At 39.1% G+C, this 26,829-nt stretch overlaps 1 protein-coding gene across 5 annotated transcripts in view; it reads right to left on the bottom strand.

Annotated features, from left to right (window-relative positions):
* JADE3 (jade family PHD finger 3) overlaps window positions 1-26,829 on the bottom strand; it is a 150,655-nt gene that overhangs the window by 22,956 nt on the left and 100,870 nt on the right. For all 5 annotated transcript variants that reach the window (XM_001100171.5, XM_077988567.1, XM_002806209.4 and 2 more), the window contains 3 exons: window positions 12,184-12,374; window positions 9,068-9,279; window positions 3,054-3,221 (listed from right to left, as the gene is read on the bottom strand). In XM_001100171.5, the coding sequence (XP_001100171.3) occupies window positions 3,054-3,221; window positions 9,068-9,279; window positions 12,184-12,374 (571 nt within the window). The remainder of the gene's footprint in view (window positions 1-3,053; window positions 3,222-9,067; window positions 9,280-12,183; window positions 12,375-26,829) is intronic.

The following is a 26,829-nucleotide window of genomic DNA, read 5'->3' as shown; positions in this document are numbered from 1 at the left end:
TATAAAAATAACTACAAGAACATAACTGGGTTGTTTGTAACACAAAAAGGATAAATGCCTGAGGGGATGAATATCCCATGTTTCATGATGTCATTATTAGGCATTACATGCCTGTATCAAAATCTCATGCATCCCATAAATATATACATCTAATATGTACCCACAAAATAAAAAATTATTATTATTATTTTTGTAGAGACGAGGTCTTGCTATGTTACCCTAGGCTGGTCTTGAACTCCTGGCCTCAAGTGATCTTACTGCCTTGGCCTCCCAAAGTACTGGGATTACAGGCATGAGCCACTGCGCCCAGCCAAGGTTACCTTAATGAACACTTTTACTTAGGAACCAAAGAAAGCTACTGAAAGTAACTAAAATTCACAAAATCGAGTATCTATTATGTTAAGAGATGGTGCTACATGCCTTGTTGTTTCATTTGATCAACTAAGGATGAAAAACAGAGGCAGTGACAAGTCTTTCCATTTGGTTTACAAAGGAACCATGATATTGTTGGAAAACAGCACATTTGTGTAATGAAGAGACTGCAGAATGTAAGTAGAAAGGATGAGGATGACATTTTAAAACCAAAGTCTTTAAAACCACGTGACGATCATGAGCTTACCCTACTCCCTCAGTCAAAGTAGCTTCAAAGTGAAATTAGTCTTTGGGAGAGTACTGAAAAGAAAGGGATGCTTTTTTTGTTTTCCTTTTTGAATCAGGGTCTCACTCTGTCATCCAGGCTAGAGTGCAGTGGCAGGATCAGAGCCCACGGCAGCCTCGACCTCCCAGGCTCAAGTGATCCTCCCACCTCAGCCCCTGAATATCTGGGACTACAGGCATGCACCACCACAGCTGGCTAATTTTTTGTATTTGTAATAGAGATGGGGTTTTGCCATGTTGCCCAGGCTGGTCTCAAACTCCTGGATCCAGGTGTTCTGCCTGCCTCGACCTCCCAAGTGCTTGGATTACAGGCGTGAGTCACCACACCCAGCAGAAAGGGATGTTTTAAAAAAAGATGAAAATATTCTTTTCCATGTGAAAATAAGGGGTCAAGCAACTGCTGGTAACAAGTATTTTCATTCCCCCTACCCCGTCAAATATATACATGAGTTTTTAAGAGAGATACAGCTTTAAAAGGTGAAGAACTGTCAAATAAGGATGCCAAACTAGTACTGGTTTTGCCCACATCAGGAAACTAACAGATCTTGAATAGTCCAGAAGGCACTAGAAACCAAGAACTAGAAACCATAAGAGAATGCCAATAACTGAGAAAGCTTATTTTGTTTTTAAAGAGCTCTTCCTGAGTCATGTTCTGGACTTTTATAAGCTGAGAGCCTACTCTATCAGCTGGGGGATTTGCTGCTGGAAAACAGTCATTCTCAAGCCAGAAACCTGTTTATTTTATGTCTAGATGTTCTTAGTGAGAAAAAGAAACTACTATTCAAATATTTTAAAAAAATACTGATGTCTATAGCCATAGGAATACAAAAGTATATATATGGGACTTTTAGTGTAACTCTGTGAGCTTCTTTATTAGACAATAACTCCCCGGAACCAATATTAACAAGATTAAAAACAGGAAAATCTTAAAGGAGAATGAGTTACTGATATAATATCAGCTCCCCATTAACTAGATTCTGCAGTCTCTCTTGTCATGCAGTTAAACTGCCTAACAAATCTGCTGGCTTGGATAGTGGTTGGGGAGACAGGATATGAGTGGGATATCCACACAGCTAAAGAAATAAAAAAAGGCAACCATAAGAAGAAGAAATGTCTGTAAGCCCCAGTTTAATTAAGTTAGTGTACATGTAGCCACTCAGGAAATACCAGCAACTGAAGGACCAGGCTAGATGACAAATCAAAGTTTGAATAAAGAGGGTCTTTGGCAGATGTTGAGTGTAAGCCCTGAAAAGAGCTTCAAAAAGTAAAGGGCATCGGCTGGGTGCGGTGGCTCATGCCTGTAATCCTAGCACTTTGGGAGGCCTAGATAGGCGGATCACCTGAGGTCAGGAGATCGAGATCATCCTGGCTAACACAGTGAAACCCTGTCTCTACTAAAAATACAAAAAAAAAAAAAAAAAAAAAAAAATTAGCGGGTGTGGTGGCGGGCACCTGTAGTACCAGCTACTCAGGAGGCTGAGGCAGGAGAATGGCGTGAACCTGAGAGGTGGAGTTTGCAGTGAGCCGAGATTGCGCCACTGCACTCCAGCCTGGGCGACAGAGCAAGACTCTGTCTCAAAAATAAAAATAAAAATAAAAATAAAAAATAAAATAAATAAACAAAAATAAAAAAAGGTAAAGGGCATCTAATCACAGTAGACAAAGAGCTATTGCTCAATTTGTAATAGCCTACATGTAAACAACCCAAATGCCATCAAAGGAAAATGAATAAATCAGAGTATATCCATACAATGGAATATTAGCAATAGAAAGGAATAAACTATTGATACACACCACAACATAGAGTGTTAGCCAGACCGAAAAGAATACATACTGTATGAAGTTTAAAACCAGACAAAATTAATCTATCATGATCGAGATAAAAATGGTGGTTATTCTTGGGGGATAGAGACTGGAAAGTGGGCATAGAGGATCTTTCTGGGGTGCTTTATGTCTATTTTTAGGTATTTCATGTCTTGGTCTGAGTTGTGGTTACAGATACATACAAGTGTAAAATATCACAAAACTCTACACTTAAAATTTGGCATCTAAACATAAGTTTTACCTTAAAAAATCCTGCTGCTCACACCCTGGTCTTTTGTGTCTCTCCTCTCATACAAATTTATCAATTTATACATGATATACCCAAATATCGTGTACATATTTGGGCATTATCCCAAGTACCACGGGAATACCACCTATATATTAATCAGCATGGGCTTACATGTACGTGTGCATCCAAGAAGGATCTGAGGTAGCTCAAGTGGAAGTACCATTACTTCAGAAACATGGGCAAGCATGAAGCATCTCCATACTAAGCCTGAGTCAGTCTGAATGTTGTGGGGAACAGGGACACCCTGGAGCAAATGGTCTCACAGGCCTGGATGAATTCTTACCTCTGGGATCCACAGGGCACAGCTGACATGAGCCCATTTAGTCCCTGTCTTGGTGGTCTTCATGGCTCCACCTTTCTTTGGACATAACACACATTGCGGATAAATGCCCAGGACACAGGAGCGACACAACCAGCTGCCTTCTGGGACCTTGAGGATGCCATAGCAGGCCTGGAGGTACGAGGAGGAGAGGGGAGAATGGTCAGTACCTTCTCACCAGGGTTGGTATCTGTTCTGATACACAGTCACAGAGTATCCTCCGCTTTTGGGAGAAAGGCAAATAAAGCTGAACAAGTTTATATCCAGTATCGAGTGATTTAAAAGTACTCAAAAAAGCAACTTCCACCATCTGTCCTAAGATCAGCATGTCTGTCCATGAGAACTGACTTTAAGGATGATATAACAAGACTAGGAGATACAGCCAACCATTAGCCCAACTGTTATCTAAGTGTTGTGATTACAGCATTTTTTTGGTCTGTTTTCTAAAGCTTCTTCAATGACTATGTATTATAATTAGTCAAACACTTATTGAACATTTCCTAAAAATCATACACTGCTGTGATCAAGAAAAAAATGTTAGAAAATAAAGAGAGTGAAACTTCTGAGGAGCAAATGAACTAACGTTTATAAAAAGCCTATTAACGCCTAGTGCATAAAAAGTACTCAGTAAATCATAGCAATTGCTTGCTTGGGTTGAAGAAACAGAGACTTGTGAATGAATCTTGAATAGAATATTACACTAATCACAATAATTCATAACGAGTTCTGGAAGGTGCTTCAAATCCTTTATGGAATGAAGTTGGACAAATAAATAAATGAATTACTGTGAAAGACTGGAGATTAGTTTGGGAAACATTCTAGACTTCCTTTTTGCTATCCCCAATTTTGCCCATCATTTCCTCCTTACTGCTCTACTCTATTAGAGACTAACTGATTCAATATGGCAGCTTCAAAACTTGTCTGCCTCAGGAGATTCACCCGCAGCTCAGATTCAAGTTATAACAGTTACCATAATATCTGCCCCCTACAACCTGGTCCTTTTCCAAACTCCTTTTTTCCATGTCACCACCATTCTTCCTATCTTCCAGATCCAAATTCCTAGTCTTGTATTATTCACTTTCTTTCATCTGCTGACCTGGTGCTTGCTATTCTCCCTACAGTGGCCCCAAAACTCTGACCTTCCTCTCCATCCTCACCACTTGCTCTATCCAAGTTCTCATTATGCCATGCCTGGATTGATTAATTTCTGCATTTTCTTTTTCCCCCTTTGTACCTTCAACCCTTCCTCTACTTGGCTGCCAGATTGTCCTCACTAAAAGAATCCATACCATTGTACAGTGGCAAGCCCTTTAGATATTCCTTCTACTCTTACCTGCCCCCTACCATCCAAACTAGGGGTTGGCTGTTTTCCAAGGTCTGTTTTATAAAGCCAACAAGCTAAGAATGGTTTTCACATTTTTAAAGGGTTGTAAAGAGACGAACATGTAACAGAGACTGTATGTGGCCTATAAAGACTGAAATATTTACAGCGGATCCTTAAAAAGTTTACTGGTTCCTTATCTAAAGCCTGCTGCTCCTTGTATCTCACTATCCGATCTCGTGCCCCACTATACACAAACACAGGGCTTCTGACTTGGACAGGCAGGCCTCCTGGTTTTCTCCATAACTGGTCATTCTCATTTTCATGTCCATGTGTCTAAGCAGTTTCCCTGCTCTACATGGTTAACTGTTCTTTGCATAGTCGGACCTTTCTCACCCTTCCAGACCTGGTTCAAACTCCAGGCCCCTCCAAAAAACTTGCTTAGGTCACTGTAGCCCCTTGTGTTTGTCCCACTGCCTGACTCCCGCCCTCCACTCCATGCAATTTCTCTCACCAGGTACGCAGTCAACATCATGTGTTCTTTATTTTTATTATTATTATTATTATTTTTGAGACAGGGTCTTGCTCTGTCACCCAGGCTGGAATGAGGTGGCATGATCTTGGCTCACTGCAGCCTCGTAGTGAGCCTTGGCTCACTGAGCCCCTCCTGGGCTCAAGCAATCGTCCTACCTTAGTCTCCTGAGTAGCTAGGAGCACAGGCATGTGCCACTCTGCCCAGCTAATTTTTGTAGAGACAGGGTTTTGCCACACTGTTCAGACTACTCTCAAAATCCTGGGCTCAACTGAACCACACTTTGGCCTCCCAAAGTGCTGGAATTACAGGTGTGAGTCACAGCACCCGGCCAGCACCATGTATTCTTTTTGTCTACATTTGCTGTCATGTTTCCTCTCCTCAGTGAGATTTAAGTAATTTTTTTTTCTTTTAATTAACCCTGGCCTACAGAACTCAATGAGATTTTAAGGTCACTAGAGGTAGAGCTGTTATCATCAATTTACCTGAATGCCCCCTATGCTGAGCTTGAGCAGGTGGTTGGATAGAACAAATGTGTTTAGCTCAAGAATTGAAGCTGGACTCTAGGTAGGCTCCTCTCACAACAGCAAGGCATCATTTTATAAGGTTTCTAACCTTTAAAGCTCTTTGTCTGAGGCCCAGAATGTTTGCTAGGAAATGAAAGCAAGCTTCCTCCCTAAAATAGAGTCTCTTTCAGACTGGAAGAGAGATCAGAGGCGTGCTCCTGGAATATCCTTTAGCTCCTGGCCAGTTTATTGGGCAGAACATCATTTACTGAGCCCTTTTGTGGACTTACTCATGGTCATAAGATCATAGATACATGTAAAAGGACTTGGAATGGCCCTAACTTTCACATTTTTTTTTGAGATGGAGTCTCACTCTGTCACCCAGGCTGGAGTGCAGTGGCGCAATCTTGGCTCACTGCAATGTCTGCCTCCTGGGTTCAAGCAATTCTCCTGCCTCAGCCTCCCGAGCAGCTGGGACTACAGGTGCGTGCCACCACACCCAGCTAATTTTTGTATAGAGACGGGGTTTCACTATATTGGCCAGGCTGGTATCGAACTCCTGACCTCGTGATCCACCCGCCTTGGCCTTCCAAAGTGCTGGGATTACAGGCGTGAGCCACTGTGCCTGGCCCAACTTTCACATTTTTTAAAGAAAAAATGGTAAATTCATTGTTAAAATCTAAAGGCTACTTATGTACACATCTCTTCTAAAGTACTGACTATAAGTGTATTTTTGTCACTGAAGAACAAACACTGAAATGTAATATGGTGTCAGTAAAGAAGAAAAATCATGTTTAATAAATTCAGATGTCAACATGTCCCCATTCTGTTAGGGAGTAAACCAAAGCTTCCAAAGCATTTTAAGTCACTTTTCAGCCAACAGAGGGAGCTCTAAGCTAAGTATCTCTTTAGAATCCAAGTAAATATACTTACTTTGGAAGAATCTCTTATGTGAAACTTTATAGGGTACCAATGTCCCAGCTTTAATACATACCAGTTTACATTCTGCAAGGTCTGGTCAGTTATTGTCATCTCATCTCTTTCTATGTGAGAAAGGGGCATCATTTATAGTCATTACCGGAATCGTTTTCAAGACTAATAAATAGCATTGGAGATAATTACGCTACATTTGATTTTGTTAAAGAACCTGAGAATACTTACTATTTTGTCCCAACTGTAAAGGACAAACATAGGAAATATATACAGATGACCTTTATGCTATTCCTTTTAAGCCTACTACAGATCCACAATCATTTATCTGAAACCTCTAGGGTAAGAAAAATTAGGAAATTCAGAATTGCTCAGATCTTTTTTTTTTTTTTTAATTTTTTTTAATTTTTTTTTTTTTTTTGAGACAGAGTCTCGCTCTGTCGCCCAGGCTGGAGTGCAGTGGCCGGATCTCAGCTCACTGCAAGCTCCGCCTCCCGGGTTTACGCCATTCTCCTCCCTCAGTCTCCCGAGTAGCTGGGACTACAGGCGCCCGCCACCTCGCCGGGCTAGTTTTTGTATTTTTTAGTAGAGACGGGGTTTCACCGTGTTAGCCAGGATGGTCTCGATCTTTTGACCTCGTGATCCGCCCGTCTCGGCCTCCCAAAGTGCTGGGATTACAGGCTTGAGCCACCGCGCCCGGCCGCTCAGATCTTAAGAAAGTATATATATAGTATATGGCCTAAGCCCCCAGTGGGACCAGGGGCAATACCATATAACCAAACACATTAATAGTTCTCTAACAAAATATATGAGTATTTACATAAAATGGATAAGGACTACAAATGGCCTCATACTGGGTGGGTTCTGGTATTGTCCTCAAATCAGTTCTGGTGTGAAACTTCAGCAAAAACGTGTGGTTTTCAGAACTTTATAATTTTGGAATTGCAAAGAAGGGACTGTGGGCTTGTATCGTGAGATATAATACTTAAGTTCATAGTTAAGTGGTAAACATTTTCTGCTGTCACTTAAAGTCTGATATAAATGCCAATAATTGGTAAAGTGAAGACAAATTTTCAAAATTTACTTTGTTAAAGGTAAATGAAGAAAAAGACCCAATTGGTCACATAATAATTGTGAGTACCTTTTACATACAGGGTGGTTAGGTTAGGTGGCACAGGGAATTAAAATAATCTTAAGCCCTGGTTTCTATCTGCTATGTTATCTATTCTAATTATTTTAGTCATTTTATAGCCAGAATGATCTAAAATACAAATCACATCCTCCAGGGTTGACAGGACAGAACTGAAGTTCCTTAGTTTGTCAGAAGGTCCTTTACACACGTCTCTTGTATCCCTCTCCACCCTCACTCTCCATGCCTTCCCTACTCTGCTCTGCCACTTTATAGTTTCTGAAGCCTTCAGTTGCCTCTGACATACTTTGCCTGCTTTCACTACCCTGTATGAACATTTCTCCTCTCTGCCTGAACACACATTGCTGGTTTACTTGACATCTCCTTTTGGACATTAAGATTTAGCTTGGATGCCACCTCTTGGAAGTTGTCCCTGACCATCATTTCTCACAGATGCACTTCCACAGCAGCTTGGACTTATATCTATAAAAACACTTGGCACATGATGCTAAACCGGCAGTTTCCCTATATTTCTTACACCAGACTATGATCTCCCTGGGGGCAGAGACCATGTCTGCCTCTCTTCATCACTGAGTGTGTCCTCAGCATGCAGCACAATCCTGGCCCATGGAGTACTGTACCTATTTGCTAGATAAATTAACAAAATGAATGAAATATAAACAGGTTCAGAAGAATGAAAAACCACTTAGGGCAAGGGAGTTCAAGAAAGGATCTGAACTAGACCTTGAAAAATATGTAGATTTTTGATAGCTGGGAGATAGGAGGAGGCATTTACAAATTGGAGTGCAGCTGAAACATGGGAGATAGGACAGTGTCAGGAATATTCATCACTGCACCTTGAGTAACCTTACTTTGTTGGAGCATAGTGCTTGTGGGGGAAAAAATGGAAAGAGCTGAGAGGAGGGTTGATATCATAATCATTATTAATTAAAAAGGCAGTGTAGTAGAAAGAATGACAAATAACCAGCTTGGGTAAAGTCACTTCACCTCTCCTGGTATTGTGTAAGATTGAAGAGTTACACAGTCTTTTGCAGTCCTAAAATTCTGTGATCTTTAAAAGTGGGGTGGACCTTCTTAGGAGTGGCATGTTTAGGCGATGGGGGAGGGTCTTGAGTGCCAGGATAAGGAGTCTGGACTTCTATCTGTAGGAAGTGTAAACTCACCAAGGTTACTGACCACGGGTGTAACCTCATGAGGCCATGGAGATTTGAAGGCAGAGGAGAGACCTCAGACAGGCAGCAATGAGATCCCCCTGGGGCAGGGGCCTAGGGGAGAACTGAACAAGGCAATCCCAATGGTCTGGGCACAAAGTGACACAATAAAGACCTGGGTTTAGCCCCATGGGGTAAAGTTAGTCAGCAAGTCATCTTGGTGGTCATAAGAAGTATTGTTTCTAGAGGAAATACTGAAGAACAACCAGGCCAAATCTTTATTTTCACCCTTAAATGCAAGCCGCTACCCAGATATGGGTGCTGGAGATCATCACTGAGCTTGAGAAAGGCTGACCGTAGGGAGGTGACGGTCTCCACTCTCACTAACCTGATGCACACAGACGTTACACTTATCACAGAACACCATATCATTCCCTTCTTCACTGTCTGGAGACCGGCACACATCACAGATCACATCTTCATCATACTCTATGCCTAGCCCTTCCTCTGTCTCAATAGCATGGTTCATATTTTCATGGCAATGGCGTTCCAGGACTTCTACTGTCTTTTCCATAAGATTCTCATCAACTGGCCCACAACCTGCACAGAAATACAAACAATCAATCAACCCATCAGTCAGCTGTCATTCCCAAATCACCTACTGTGAGCCCAGTGCAGGAGTGGGTAGGATTCTAAAGGATAAAAACATCTCTTTCCTGCTCTAAAACAACCAGATTTCAAAAAATCTTTTGCTAGTACTACTCTAAAATTTACCTATAATCATGTATTAGTGTTTGACACATGAAAGGAGATATACATTTCACCATGTTCCTTAGAAGATATATTACTGACCCTTTCGATTTCTTGTCCAAATTCTAGCCAGTCTCCTCTTAAATCTCTATTTTCTCTTATTCCCACTGTAGGAGGACTTTCACCAAGCTTTATAATTCTGGACATGATCATTTGTAGCATAGTAATTAAAATCACATAACTATTTGGACACAATAATTCATTCTTAGCAAGTTAGCTTCAATGAGCATATATAATGATTATACAAGGAAAATTTCATATGAAAATGTATGAAGCCCATAATAGAAAATTCTAGGTCCTACGTGTAGGTGATTACACATATAAAATATTTTGTTTTTCAAATATAACTTTTAAAAAAATCTAATAATATTTTTCAATGGCAAACTATAATAACATATAAACCTATTAAAATTTACAAAGCTCTAACTTCAATTCTGAAATTACCTTCTTTGCTTCCTGATTCCTTTTTCCAGCTATATCTTTATTTTATCTTAGCCTTCCACACTTATTAATCAACTTTTGTGAGAGCACTTATGTATTTATTCTAACAACTTGTAAACTCAGGAATAATCCTCAAAATGATTCAAAACAAACGTACCCAAGTATTCCACTTCATTTGTAATATAAGATGTCCTAGGAAACTTTAGAATTCCACATAAACTATCATTTTAAGGTTGTGGCTACTTATGAAACCAAAAACTGTCCAGGCCTTATGTTTCATTTTTCCAGCCAAGACAAGTTACACAGTTTTTTTTTTTTTTTTGGAGGAAAGGAATATAGTGTCTGGTTACAAGAAAACTTGGATTAAAATTCCAACTTTACCTCATATTAGCTATGTAAACTTTGACAGGTTATTTATCCTCTTTAGGGCTTAGTGTTCTTATCTATGAAATAAGTATAATAATAAGAAACCCACTGATTTGTTGTGAAGCTGAGATGAAGTAATTGCTTAGTATGGTGCTCAATATGTAGTCAGCACTCAAAAAAGTCCTTAATTCATAATACGCTTAATATTGTTTTTAAAAAGTTTACTTTAAGCTCTTAGATACCTCACTGCAATATCATTCACCCTAAAGAAAAGCTTGAGATACTGCAATCCTCTTTTAAAATTCTTCCAAGCCTAAATGCAATGTGGTATACTGGATGGGATCCTGGAATAGAAAAAGGTGGTAAGTAGAAAAACCCTTGAAATCCCAATAAAGTCTGAAGTTAATAGTAATGTACCTGTGTTGGTTTTGTGGTTTTGACATATGTACCATGGTAAAGTAAGATGTTAACATTAGGGGAACTGAAACTGTGAGGTGTATATGAGAACTCCCTGTACTAACTGCAACTTTTCTGTAAATCAAATTATTCCAAAACAAAAAGTTTGTTTAAAAAACTCATCCAAGGAGAATTAGTTACAAAATACCAAAGGAACCTCATAATAAGGTAGTTTCATGCCAAAGGCAGCCTTGTAATGATTGTGATATCTATGGATATTATATGCATTATGAACACAAGTGCACATTGAGCCATGGATCCATTTGATTATGTCCTCATATTCTGATTTTACTTCTCTGTCAGTCTTTTATTCCCTTCTCTTTGTGGTTGCCACCCTAAATTTACCACTCCCCTCTCCTCTTAGGGGGCAGAGCAAGAAAAGACAAAACAAAAAGCTTTAAAAAATCAAGGAATAAGGACTGGTTACCGGCAGAGTAACTATCATTTCCCATGCCAAACTGATTTAATATAATTTTAGTTTTTTATTCATGTGCATTCAGATACTAGCCTCAAAAGAAAGAAAGGAAAAAGGGAGGGCAGGAAGAAAAGAAAAACCACTGATCCTTATACTAAAATGAACAAATGTGATTCAAACAAAAATGAAATAAAATGTGATTCAAACAAAAATGAGATCAAATGTATCTTTCACCATATCTTATATGGAGACTTAAAAACAGATGAACAAGAACTGTGTGTAAGTATAAAATGAGTTATCTTTCAGCCTAGCATTTCTCAGTATTGTTGGTATGGTATTGTATGGCACACATTTCCTTTAAAAGCATTAATTATGTTTACTTTCATATGTAAACATACATTTATTTGCTTTTGTTTCATTTTATTTTTTGAAAATTGTATGACAACTCTAGAACTCTGTGGAAGTAGCTAAGAACTGCTTTGTGAATGTTTTGCCCTAGGCCTGCAACTTTTCTTCCAGGCAGCAAGTCCTGCATTAAGGGGTACTGTCATAGCAATCTGTCAGTTGCAGTGGTGCTGCTCAATGCTGAAATTGGAGATTCTCTCCAACCCCCTGCCAGAGGGGCCTCTACTTCTGGCCCTGCTCACTGATCATACTGCTTTTCAGGCCAGGAACCTGCCTCAGAATTCTCAACCAGAAGTCCAATCAGCTATGGCCACTCTCAAACTTCCTGAATTGGGAAACAACTTCATGAAACCTACATGCTATCCTTGATCTGTGCCATTAACCATGAATAAGGAAAGAAAAGGTCATATTTAAATGTTATTGCTCTATTTCTATGTATGCATTTGAAGAAATATCTAACTGAAATAAGATAAAATCAACAAGAAAAATAAATGAAAAGGCCAGAAAAGAAAGGAGGCAACAAAATAAAAAGCTAAAGGGTTCTGATAACTTAAAAAAAAAACAAAAAAATATGAGTTAAGTCACAACTTACTTGCGAGAAAAGAACTTACCCATTTCTGCAAGGTCTTCATTGAGTTCCTGAAGCCAGAAGATGTCCATGTCATCTAGGTCATAGCGGCAAACAGATGCTGCCAACTCCATGATGTTGATGTAGCCAGGCTCTGTGGTGTCTGGACTGGAGCAGTGAATATACTTCCGGGGTCGGATAAACAGAACGTCCTTTACCTTCTCAGCTATAATCCTAGAAAAGCAAAAGAAAGACAATGATAACAATCAACAAATGACAGATTCCAGGCACTGAACAGATGGCTAAATGCCCTCTGGGAGGTATGGCAGATTCCTTTCTAGAAAGCAAATGGTTTTACAAATTTAGTTTTGCCATATGCTGTTAACTCACTGACTGCTAACAATATTCTTTATTCACCCTCATAGATCCTGGTTCCCACCATTCTAATTTTTAAAAAAATTTTTAGAGACAAGCTGTTGCTCAACCACCCAGGCTGGAATGCAGTGGGCAAGGTCATAGCTTACCACAGCCTTGAAAATCCAGTGATCTTCCTGCCTCAGCTTCTCAAGTAGCTGAGACTACAGGCACATGCCACCATGCCTGGCTAACGTTTAAAAAGATTTTTGGGGGGTAAGAGACGGGGTCTCACTATGTTGTCCAGGCGGGTCTTGAATTCCTGGCCTTAAGCAATCCTTAGAACTTGGCCTCCTAAAGTGTTGGCATTACTGGCGTGAGCCACCACGACCAGCCCATTCATTCTAATAAAATGTTGTCATGTTAGTGTGTTCTTGGTACAATGGCCACCAAGTTTATTTAGAAGAGGAAACCTGGGAGGGGGTGGTATCTGCACAAAGGCACAGACAGATCCCATACCAAAGATATATTTCAGCCAAATTAATAATTTTCTGTCATGGAGACAATACTGGATGGTGGTAAAGAAAACAAGCTTTAGTTTCACAGAGGCTTGTTTTTTTCTGCCACTCACTTACACGGTGATCTCAGGCTATTACTTTATTTCTTTGTTTGTTTATTCATTTATTTTGAGATGGAGTCTTGCTCTGTTGCCTAGGGTGGAGTGCAGTGGCGTGGTCTTGGCTCACTGCAACCTCTGCCTCCCGGGTTCAAGTGATTCTTCTGCCTCAGCCTCCCAAGTAGCTGGGATTACAGGCACCTGCCACCATGCCCAGCTAATTTTTTGTATTTTTAGTAGAGAAGGGGTTTCACCATGTTGGCCAGGCTGGTCTTGAACTCCTGACCTCGTGATCCGCCCACCTTGGCCTCCCAAAGCGCTGGGATTACAGGCGTGAGCCATCATGCCTGGCCACTTACTTTATATAAGGTTCAGTTTTCTTAGCTAAAAAGTAAGGATAACAATCATTAAATATGATAAAAAATAATATCTAGCAAAGACATGGAATCAAGCTAAATGTCCATCAATGATAGACTGGATAAAGAAAATGTGATACACATTCACCACGGAATACCAGGCAGCCATAAAAAAAAAATGAGATCATGTCCTTTGCAGGGACATGGATGGAGTTAGAAGCCATTATCCTCAGCAAACTAACACAGGAACAGAAAACCAAAACCTGTATGTCCTCACTTATAAGTGGGAGCTGAATGATGAAAACACATGAACACATGGTAGGGGGAACAACACACACTGTGGCCTGTCAGTGAGGGGAGGGAGAGCATCAGGAAGAATAGCTAATGCATGCTAGGTGTAATAGCTTGGTGATGGGATGATCTGTGCAGCAAACCACCATGGCACACGTTTACTTATGTAACAAACCTATACATCCTGCACATGTACCCCTGAACTTAAAAGTTGAAGGGAAAAAAATGTCAAACTTGTAGGACTATTATAACAATTATATAGAAAAAAAAGATGAAGTGTTTGGCTTAGTGTATAGTAAAAATAGATGCTCAATAACACCATTGTTATTGTTTTAATATTCCTTATTATTTTCACTATTTATGCAAATGAGTTAAAAGCCAAGAGGCCATGGAGCTATGCACACTCAATCCATTTCCCATCCATACACAATAGTAACCATAAATCTAAGCTCAAGCAGACTGATATTTCCCCTCACCCTTCCTGACATCCAAGAGCTCAAGGCAAGGAAACCAGAGAAAAAATAAATTTTTTTCACACCAAGTTATTATTGGTAGTTTAAATACTGTATGAGGCCTCAGAAAATTTAACCAAGAGAAAAATCTGGATTACTATTCTGTGGTAATTTTAAAGAACAAGGCGGGCCATCTAAAAAAATAAACAAACACATGTATGTCATAAAATAATGAAAATCATTTCTCCGGAAGGCTTCTGGAGCCAGTTTTCTTTACTCTAGAGTCATCACCACATATATGGAAGGATTTATAAACATAAACATATTCCAATGAATACACATAAAATATACACAGGCATAGTCCACCCTATAAATGTAGAGAATATTGCCTCCTAAGTATTCTTCCAAAAGTCTCTCATTCCAAATAATGAATCTGAATAAAGCTAATAACAACTACACACATTTGCACATTTTAATTTTTCTACCATATGGAGTTTTGAAAGCCAAAGGGAACAAATATTTGAGGAAAAATGCAGAAACCTCAAATATTAATTGAAACTAAAATTTTGGGAATTGCTGTTAGAGGCCTGCTTCCAACTGAAACACACCCAACTAAAAAGGGTAGGACAGACATATGAATTCTTCGGAGACTATGAGATTAAATATGTCATGTTTCTTTAGTGCATGGCCTAGAAGGGAGAATATCCAATTTTTTGTCAAGAGTTACCTTTTTCTAAAAGGAAGACCATTTTGCTAACTATTCGTCTCAATTGCCTCAAATTCTACATGGAACAAGGTAGGCTATAAATGTTTTTCTATAACAATATGCTCATTAAACTTCTGGAAGAAAACAGAGGAGAATATATTTATGACCTTGGGGCAGGCAAAGATATTTTAAGTAAGACACAAAAGCCATTAACCATAAAGGAAGAGACTGAAAAATGAAACTAGAACTTCTGGTTATCAAAAGAGACAATTAAGAGAATAAAAAGGCAATCCACGGGACAGGAGAAGATATTTGCAATTGAACATAGACAACAAAGGACTTATATCTACAATATATAATAAACTCTTACAAATTCATTAGAAAAAGACAACCCAATTAAAAGCTGGGCAAAAAACTTAAATAGATACTTCACAAATAAGGCTATCCAGATGGCAAATAAACTTTAAAAAGGTTCTCAACCTCATTAGTTATCACGGAAATGCAAACTGAAATTACAATCACTATTATCTACCAGAATAATTAAACTTAAAAAGACAGTCCAAAAATTGAAAATACTAAATGTTGGTAAGGAAATGGAGGAAACGGATTATCTCTTATGCTGCTGGTGGGAGTGTGAATTCGAACAACCACTTTGGCAGCAGATATTATAGCTGAACATACACATACCCATGGTCTGGCAAACCCACACTAGGTATATACTTAGCAAAAGTGTACACAGATGCATACCAAATGATGAATAAAAAGGCTCATATCAGCATTTTTATGGTACGTAAAAACTGGAAACAACCCAAATATGTATCAAGAGCAGAATAAAAAATATGACATATTCACACAATGCATGACAGACGTGAAAATTAATGAATTACTACATCCAACAGCATGGATGGATGGCAAAATCGTATTGATGAGCAAAACAATCCAGTCTCAAATGACTGTATACTGTAGGAGTCTATTCATAGGAAGCTCAAAAACTGTCAAAACTGTTACCTAAGGTGAGGCAGGTCAGTTACTGGCAGGGAAAAGAAGGAGGGGTTCTAAAGTGTTGGTAATATTTTCTTTTTTTTTTTTTAGGCAGTTCTCAGTGGCATGACCACAGCTCACTGCAGCCTCAACCTCCTGGGCTCAAGTGATCCTGCCACCTCAGCCTCCTGAGTAGCTGAAACTATAGGTGCACACCACCACGATGGCTAGTTTTAAAATCTTTTGTAAAGATGGGGTCTGTGTTGCCCAGGCTAATCTTGAACTCCTGGGCTCAAGTGATACTCCCATCTCGGCCTTGCAAAGTGCTGGTATTACAGGCATGAGCCACCGTGCCCAGCCATGTTTTATTTCCTGATCTGAGTGGCAGATAAATGAGTGCATTTAATTTGTGAAAATTCATTGAGCTGTACAGCTTTGTGTACTTTTCTGTGTGGACATTAGACTTCAATGCAAAATTTACAATAATGATAATGACAGCAATGTCATCTCACTCATCTTTCCTCGTGTATCTTGAACTAAAGGTCTGCATCTAAGGACCGAGTCCATGACAATAAATTATATACTAAAACAGTAACACCAACTACGAGAAAATACGTGGGTAAAAGATGAAGTTAATATAAACTCACAAGGAGAAATTACTGTATTTATAATGATAGAGGGGGAAGGGCTGTGAGAATTAGTGAAAAAATATGTTTGGGATTTTTAAAATGCAGCTTCAATATCTTTGAGTATACATAACATGGCTAAAGCTGGAGGAAATCCCAGGATTATCCCCCCTGGATGGGTGATTTTCTTTCTTGGCTATGTACTATGGATAGAGACACTTTTTTTTTTTTTTTTTTTTTGAAACCAAGTCTCACTCTGTTTCCCAGGCTAGAGTGCAGTGGCATAATCTCAGCTTACTGCAACCTCTGCCTTCCGGGTTGAAGTGATTCTCCTGCCTCAGCCTCCCAAGTAGCTGGAATTACAGGCACATGCCACCACGCCAGGCTAATTTTTGTATTTTTAGTAGAGACAGGGTTTCACCATGTTGGCCAGGCTGGTCTCAAACTCCTGACCTCAGGTGATCCACCAGCCTTGGACTCCCAAAGTGGTGGGATTACAGGCGTGAGCCACCGTGCCCGGCCTGACACACTCTTTAAATGGTCACTAGACCATTGACCAAATCAGCAAAAGCTCACAAGCCTAGAGGCATGAGCAATTTTGTTAGGATGAGGTAACCTCAACTTTCAATTTGGATGCTTGCGTGTAAATGAATGTTGTAATAACTTTCCAGAGGACTAGCCTTTGGTGAAAGGACCCACAATCACACCTGCTCTCCAGGGAAGGCTAGTGGCTGGATCACTACTACCTCTGGCCCCTGTGGATACTGCTGTGCCAACTGAGGAGGCAATAAAAAGGTAACTGCAGTCACTCTAACCTGATCTATGGCCTCCTCCAGTGTCTTATACACAGAGACCTCTTAGTGTCTCTTCAGTTGATCTAAATATTTGGTAGGTACAGACTATGCTACATTTCCTAATAAGTGGATTAGAATCATTTGTGAACACTGCAGAAGCTGGATAAAACCAAAACCTCGTAGGTTTTGTAAAGGTTTGAAATAAATGCCTTAAAAATGAACTGGATAAGAGTTGGGTGTGGTGGTATGCTCCTGTAGTCCCAGCTACTCAGGAGGCTGAGGCAGGAAGATCACTTGAGCCCAGGAATTTGAGGCTGTAGTGAGCTACGATTACACGATTGCACTCCAGCCTGGGTGACAGAGTGCAACCTTATCTCTAAACACACAAATACAACTAACTAGATAGTAGTTACTGTAATAACAACTCTAGGAATAGTTTCCCAAGATGACCCTTGTTCATACTACCACTCTGGGATAACCACTTCTCTCCAAGCCTCCATGACTCAATCTATAAAACAAAGGACAATGATAATCCCTGTGACAGATGGTATTTTCCAAATCTCACATTCTTCTACAATGTGACTTTGTCATCTTCATCAAGTAGTGAAGTCTATCTTCCTTCCCCTTAAATAGGGGAGGGCTTGTGATGGTTTTTGATCAATAGAAGTGATGCCATGAGAACTGCAAGGCTGGGTCATAAAATGGAATGTAGCTCCCTCCTGGTTTGCAGGAATGCACGCACTTAGAGCCCTGTGCCTGAGGCCTGTAAGAAATCTGACTATGCTGAGGTTGTTAGGCTATGAGGAAGCCAAACTAATGGGAAGGCCATGTGTAGTCCATGTTATCCAAGCCCAGGGATGGGCTGTTACACAGATATGCAGTGAATAAGGCTTCAGTTGATTCCAGTGCCCAGCTCTATTGGGTCACTCTCAAACTTTGTCTTCTTTGATGAGGCCCTAGACACATCATGGAGCAGAGAGAGGCCATCCCCACTGTGCCCTATCTGATTTCCTGACCCACAGAATCAATGAGTATAACATAGTTGCTCTAAGCTGCTAAGTTTGGGGGCAAATTATCATTAGCAACAGTAACTGGCACAACTGCAAAAGGACTGTTTTAAATTTTAAATAAGATAAACGTGTGTGAAAGTGCTCTGTACATTGTGCTCCTTACTGAATTCTCACAATTCAAAGTAAAAGTGATAGAATGCTGCTGCCTGAAATGGGATGAAAAAGGAGGTGTGGGAAGAAGGAGATGGGGTGAGGAGAGTACAGGGAGATGGGAGAGGCCTAGATGACCAAATACAGCAGTGGAGTGGGAGGCAGGCATGTGTTCCCATTTATCATTAGGGGCTGTTCTTTTGACTTACTGTATGAAATATGGATATATTTTGAAAATAGAGTTAACAGGATATCCTGTTATATTGACTATGGGATATAAGACAATGAAGAATCAAAGATGACTAAGAATTTTGGCTTAAACTGAAAAGACAGAGTTACAGCTAGAAGGATAGATTTTTCTATCAGCTAAACCTAGAAAACTACAAATAGAACTGGTTTGGGAAGATCAGTAGTTCAGTTTGGGACATTTTTAGTCTGAGATGTCTACTGGACATCCAAGTGGAACTGTTCAGTTGGCAGTTATACATTTGAGTCTAGAGTTTAGTAAAGAAAGTACTGATCTCCATAGTCCAGTAAGTCCAGAGTTTACATTGCAAGGGGAAATAGGGACCTATCTGTATCCAATCACTTCCTCTTTCAGTTTTATTAATGATGCAGAAGTATATATTGTTAAGTGAAAAAAGCAAGTTATAGAATAATCCCATTTATTTATATATACATATATGCATGTATATAAGCATATACTACACAGTTAATTTTGTATTCTGATTTTTATTGGTATAATAATCCGTAATTTTAAAAACATACCCACATGCACACACACACAGTAAAACTTCATTAATCACTGTGTATTATACAACTTATAATGTTTGTTTGCTTTCAACAAAAAATGAAACATTGTTTTCCTTCCATTGGAATCTTACTGCAATAGAAACTGATTAAAATATATAAATGAATACCCAAAAAGAAATATCTGAAGCTCGCTGTTAATGACTCAAAAGCCTTCAGTCTACCTAGACACATGTAATAGGGTTAATACCATCTTTATTTGTTGAACTCACTTTCGAAAAATTTCTTTTGGTTGTCAATGCTTACCTAAGCAGCTATAATTTACAGTGTAAGATGGCTCTGTAATCTCTGTACCCCTCCCCTCAATCACCACATATATACACTATACTGAACTAACAGGAAAACTGCAGAAAGGACAGTGAAACAGATTGGAAAATCTCATCTGAAAGCCAGAAAAAAGATTCTGAAAGGATGTGCTCTACTCATCCATTTTCAGTTACTATAGCACGAGTAGAGTAATTCTAGCACCCAAGGATCAAGTCAATTAATTTATACATATATATATCCAAAATTACTGCTCTAAGTCCATTAGGAAATAAAATGCTAAAGTATTTTGATAATCTTATAAATTAGTTAATAAATAAAGAGCAAGAGTGTACTTTGGTCTTATTAGTAAAGTTTCTCTAGCTGACTAACCTGTCTATAGGCAACAAAACAAGTAACTCAAGACAGGCATGGTAGCTTGTGCCTATAGTTCCAGCTCATCACGAGGCTGAGGCGGGAGGATAGCTTGAGCCCAGGAGTTTGAATCTAGCCTGAGCAACATAGCAAGACCTGTCTCTTAAAAAAAAAAAAAAAAAAAAAAAAAAAGACAAACATTAAAAATACTATGACTGTGGTAGATCAAAGACGGCCACAAATCCTTTGATATGTCTTTTATTGAGAAATGGGGTCTATTTTCCTCTCCTTCAATTTGGGAGCCCTCTGCAACTGTCCTAATAAAATAGAGTGGAATTAATACTGTGTCAGTTTCTGAAGCCTAGGCTTTGAAATGAGCACCTTCCACTTCTTACCTCTTAAAACATTCACTCTTGGGGTCCTGAACTGCCTGTAAGAAGTCAGACTATCCTGCTGAAACACTAGGTGGAAAGATCCTAAGACTATATGGAAATCTGTATAGTGTAGATCATAGCATCAACTACAGGGTTACAGTGGTGAATAAAACCAGTAAGGTTCCTGTGCTCTCATAGCTTTGACTTTGTAATGCCACTATCAAAGAACTGCAGAGAAGTGCTAGGTGTTCACCAAACCCTATTTCCATTTCCACCTGCGCACATAGCAAGACTGCGTTCTCCAGTCCCCTTTGCTATTAGGTGGGCCATAGGAGTGAGTTCTGGCTAATGATATGTAGGTGGGTAAGTCACTTCAAAGCCTACCCCCGCTTCCCCCCAGAAAAAAATCCAAACTGTATAACCCTCCACACACTTTTCTTGCTGACTGGATTCAGAAGTTAGAGAGTAGAAAAGAGTAGAAAAGAGAATGGGTAGTAAATAAAGGCACCATTCATAAAAAGAGCTTGTGTCCCTAAATAACTGTGTGGGGCAGAGGGGATCCGCATTCAAACCCACATTGGATGGAGACATGTGCGAAATATAAAGACTTCATTGTGTTAAGATGCTGAGACTGGTTGGGTGCAATGGCTCACACCTGTAGTCCCAGCTACTCGGGAGGTTGAGATAGGAGGATCTCTTGAGCCCAGGAGATAGAGGCTGCAGTGAGCTATGATCATGCCACTGCACTCCAGCCCGAGTGACAGAGATCCTGTCTCAAAAAAAAAAAAAAAAAAAAGATGCTGAGACTTTTGAGGATGTTTGCTATAACAACTGGCATATTCCAATACATAAGAATTATTTCCCAATATTTTCAAGTACATTTTAACTTAATTTACCATTGTATTACATTAGATTAATTCCTCTTTTTTTTTTGAGACAGTCTTGCTCTGTCGCCCAGGGTGGAGTGCAGTGGCATGATCTTGGCTCACTGCAACCTCTGTCTCCCGGGTTCAAGCGATTCTCATGCCTCAGCCTCCTGAGTAGCTGGGATTACAGGCATGAGCCACCACGCCCAGCTAATTTTTTTGTATTTTTCGTAGAGATGGGGTTTCACCATGTTAGCCAGGCTGGTCTTGAACTCCTGATCTCAAGCGATCCACCCACCTTGGCCTCCCAAAGTGCTGGGATTACAGGCATGAGCCACCACACCCAGCCAGATTCATTCTTATATTTCTCTAACAGATTTACATTTTGTAATATTTTCTCCCTACAAGTGAGATTTCCATCGGCAGAAACTAAAGTCACTAACCAATTGGGTTTTAATTTTACCAAAACTAATATGAAGTAGCATGCCCAAAGTAATACATTCAAAATTTTTTGTTTTTACATTCTGATACTTTCCATATGTTATTGTGAATTGCTATAACATACTTTATTAAAAACCTTTAGCGCAGAATTAAGGAATGTCATCATGCTTTCAATGCACTCTGACTTACAATTTTTAAAATCTGGAAGGTGGAAATAATTTTTACAATTCAACAATTACTAACATAGTAATACATAATCACTGAAGATAAGAGTTTTAAATCTAAAAATAATTATTGCAAGGGTTTGTTATAGAACACTTATATTCATTTAAACTTAGCAATTCCATTGGAAGAGAACATTATTATTTATGGTTTTTGAGAATAAAGCTATTTTTTAATTTCAAAAACTGTTTAAATACCCTCTCAATTAGTGTAAATAACCATATTGTTATGAGGCACTTCCTTAACTTTCAGGAGTTTTGTAAACTATAAAAACAACAACAATCAAAACATACACAAAAGGAAAACTAACACAAAAGTTATAAAATTAACCAATAAAAATTAACATAATGCTGTTTTGTTATGTAGGGTGGGGAAAACAGTAACATATAAGACGTCTTCAAAACGTTCATGGAAAATAAAAAACTATATGTAGATTTCAAAAATTTACACAAAAATAAATTCATACTAACTTTTACAGGCACTAAGAAGGGTAAGACATCCGTTTGAAAAGGGCCCCTATTAGAGCAATATAAATTTGGCTAAAATTGAAACAAGAACAAACATCAAATTTATGGTGAAATCTGGGTAGAAGAAAGGAGAAATCGCTGTTTTACAAAAAGTTCATGGGGACAATGCCCCAAAGAAATCAGCAGTTTACAAATGACTGGCTTGTTTTAAGAAGGGAAGAGACAAAGTTGAAGATAAAGCCCACATTCACATCATTTTCACATCGCATCAATTTGCAAGGAAAAAATTCATTTTGTTCATGCCCTAATTAAAGAGGACTGATGATTAATAGCACAAACAACAGCTAACACCACAGACATCTCAACTGGTTTAGCTTACAGTCACAATTCTTCAGTCACAATTCTGACTGAAAAATTCAAGTTAAGCAAACCTTCCACTCAATGGATGCTGAAACTGGTTACAGCCAGATCAGCTACAGACAAGTGCAGAGCTTTCAATGGAAATTTTAAACAAGTGGGATCAAGATCCTGAAGCATTTCTTTGAAGAACTATAACAGGAGATGAAACACGGCTTTACTAGTACAATCCTGAAGACAAAGCACATTCAAAACAATGGCTACCAAGAGGTGGCAGTGGTCTAGTCAAAGCAAAAGTGGATCAGTCAAGAGTAAAGGTCATAGCAACAGTTTTTGGGGATGTTCAGGGCACTTTTGCTTGTTGACTTTTTGGAGGGCCAAAGAATGATAACATCTGCTTATTATGAGTGTTTTGAAAGAGTTACCCAAAGCCTTACAGAAAACTGTTCAAGAAATCTTTATCAGAACGTCCTTTGCTATCACAATGCTCCAGTTCATTCTTCTCATCAGACAAGAGTAATTTTGTGAGAGTTTCAATGGGAAATCATTAAGCATCCACCTCACAGTCCTGTTTTGGCTCCTTCTGACTTCTTTTTGTGTTCTAATCTTAAAAAATCTTTAAGGGGTACCCATTTTCCTTCAGTTAATAATGCAAAAGAGACTGCATTGACATGGCTAAATTCCCAGGACGCTCAGTTCTCTAGGGATAAACTAAATGGCTGGTATCATTGCTTACAAAAGTGTCTTGACCTTGATGGTGGTTATGTTGAGAAATTAAGTTTATATTTTTAATTTTCATCTCTTAATTCCATTATTCCATGAACTTTTAAAAAGTTACCTTGTATTTGGACAGAGTGAAGCATAAAGTACAGAAATTAGCATCTCAAACTAGAAAAAAAAATTTTAAGTCACTTTGGTAGATTTGTGAAACAGGAGATTAACAAAAAATAAAACTGGCTGGGTGCGGTGGCTCATGTTTGTAACCTCAGCACTTTGGGAGGCCAAGATGGGATGATTGCTTGAGGCCAGGAGTTTGAGACCAGCCTGGACAACATAGCAAGATCCCATCTCTAAAAAAATGATAAAAAATAACTGGGTATAGTGGCATGTGCCTGTAGACCCAGCTAATTGGGGAGGCTAAGGCAGGAGGATTGCTTGAGCCCAGGAGTTCAAGATTACAGTGAGCTATGATTGTGCCACTGCATTCCAGGCTGGGCAACAGAGAACGAGACCCTGTCTCTGAAAAAAGAACTAAGATTTCAAAATATAAAACTAGGACTTCTTGCTAATTCAATAACTATGCTTTCTTTCATAGCAGCCTGACTTATAAGGAATACATGGAACCAAGGTAGGTGGGTTCGGGGTACAGTGTTCATCATTTTCAAAAAGGACGCTGCCCAACAAATGGTGTTGTGACAACTAGATATCCACACCTAAAAAAAAAAATGAACTTGGATCCCTAATAGCTCAAGCCAGATACAAAAATGAACTCAAATGGATCAAAGACCTAACTGTAATAGCCAAACTATAAAATTCTTAGAAGAAAATATAGGTGTAAAACTTGACCTTGGTTTAGGCAATATTTGATATTTCTTGGATATAACATCAAAAGGACAAGCAACCAAAAAAAAATAGATAAACTGGACTTCATCAAAGTTAAAAACTTTTTTTTGAGGCAGGGTCTCACTCTGTCACCCAGGCTGGAGTGCAGTGGTGTGTTCATAGGTCACTGCAGCCTTAAACTCCTGGGCTCAAGCAATCTTTCCACCTAAGTCTCTTGAACAACTGGGACTATAGGTATGCGCCACCATGGCTGGCTAATTGTTTTATTTTTTGTAGAGATGAGGACTGGCTATGTTGCCTATGATGGCCTTGAGATCCTGGTTTCAAGCCATCCTCCCACCTCAGCCTCCCAAAGTGTTGGGATTACAGGTGTGAGCCACTGCATCTGGCCCAAAATTAAAAACTGTTGTTCCTCAAAGGACACCATAAGGAAAGTAAAAAGGGAATCAATAGAATGGGAGAAAATATTTGCAAATCATATTTTTGATAAGAGACTTGTATCCAGAATATGTAAAGAACTCTTATGACTCAACAATAAAAAGACTGCCCATTAAAAAAAATTGAGTTAAGGATATGAATAATTTCTCCAAAGACAACATAGGAGGTATGCATGGATGCAGTATTAAAAAACGGGACATTCTAGAACAGGGAACTTTGTTGCCCTATTCATTAAAGGGTCAGATTTTCAGCAGCCAAGGACATACATACTCAAATGAATGTGATGGGACTTACAAGAAGTGAACTGAGATGACTCATTCTGGCTGTGTGAACAGCAGCATTTCATAGAAGACAAAGATAAATCTTGTGTTTTCTGACCTCATAAAGGCTTTTTGTGATAAAGTAGAAAAGGTCTCTTGAAAAGATATATAAATGGCTAAGAGGGACATCAAGAAAAGTTGTTCAACATCATTAGCCATTAGACAAGTGCAAATCATAATCACAGTGAAATACACTTCATACCCACTAGAAAGGCTATAACAAAGAGACAGACAATAACAAGTATCAGTGAGGATGTGGAGAAAATGTAACCTTCACACATTACTGACAGGAATGTAAAATGTTGCAGATGCTATAAAAAATAGTTTGACAATTCCTCAAAATGTTAAGGATGGAGTTACCATATGACTCAATAATTCTACTCCTAGGTATGTACCCAAGAGAAAAGAAAACATATGTGCATTCAAAAACCTGTATGAATTTTCTTCTAGAAGACCTGATTAAAAAAAAAAAACTGTATGAGGACACTTGTAGCACCATTATTTGTAACAGCCCATATGTGGAAACAACCCAAATATCCATCAACTGCTGAACGGATTAACAAAATGTGGTATATCCATATAACATAATATTATTTGGTCATAAAAGTAATGAATATTGATACATGTAACACTGATGAATTTTCAAAACATTATGCTAAATGAAAAAAGTCAGACTCAAAATGCCATACATTGTATGATTCCACTTATATGAAATGTCCAGAACGGGCAGATCTACAAGAACAGAAAGCAGACTAGTGGTTGTCAGGAACTCAACAGGCCCTTCTCAAATTCATATGTTAAAGACCTAACCTATGATGACTTTACTTGGAGACAGGGCCTATAAGTAGGTAATAAAGGTTATGAGAGGTCACAGAGATGGGGCCTTAGTCTGATAGGGCTGGTGTCCTTATAAGGAGACACCCCAGAGTTCCACCCCCACAAACTGTGTGCACATACAGAAGAGGAAAGGCCATGTGAGGACACAGTGAGAAGGTGGCTGTTTACACACTAGGAAGAGAGGCCTCACCAGACATCAATCCTGATGACACTTTGATCTTGGACTTCTAGACTCTAGAACTATGAAAAAATAAATTTTTGTTCTTTAAGCCACCCAGTCTGTGGTATTTTGTTATGGCAGCCCTAGTAGACTAATACAGTGATTGCCAGGGGCTGGGGGAAGGGAAGAATGACTAGTAACTGCTAACAGATGTGGGATTTCTTTCTAGGGTGATAAAAACGTTTTGGAATTACACAGGAATGATGGTTGTATAACCCCGTGAATATACTAAAAACCATCATACAATGAAAAAGGGTGAATTTTATGGTATGTGAATTCTATCTTGATTTAAAAATGTACATGGCTGGGCGCAGTGGCTCACGCCTGTAATCCCAGCCAAGGCAGGCGGATCACCTGAGATTGGGAGTTCGAGACCAACCTGACCAACGTGGAGAAACCCCGTTTCTACTAAAAATACAAAATTAGCCAGGTGTGGTGGCACATGCCTGTAATCCCAACTACTCGGGAGGCTGAGGCAGGAGAATCGGTTGAACCGGGGAGACAGAGGTTGTGGTGAGCCTAGATCGCGCCATTGCACTCCAGTCTGGGCAACAAGAGCGAAACTCTGTTTCAAAATAAATAAATAAATAAAAATAAAAAATTATAATAGGTGAATTATCTCATTTAAAAAAATCTAAGAAAAGCAAGCTGTACATTTATGAAAACCACAGAGGTCATGTGACAAACTTAGAACTTGATCTGACTGAGGAACTTAGTAAAATTTTCCTACCTTCCATTCTCCTATTTTGATTTAAAACATCACTTATTAGTTGCAATGTTGTGTCTACTTACATTAAACTCTTTCAATCAAGCACTTGAG

The sequence above is a fragment of the Macaca mulatta genome, chromosome X (genome assembly GCF_049350105.2).
Source record: "Macaca mulatta isolate MMU2019108-1 chromosome X, T2T-MMU8v2.0, whole genome shotgun sequence".
Taxonomy (NCBI): domain Eukaryota; kingdom Metazoa; phylum Chordata; class Mammalia; order Primates; family Cercopithecidae; genus Macaca; species Macaca mulatta.
Note: the sequence above shows the minus strand (reverse complement) of the source record. Positions and strands in the feature narration are given on the sequence as shown.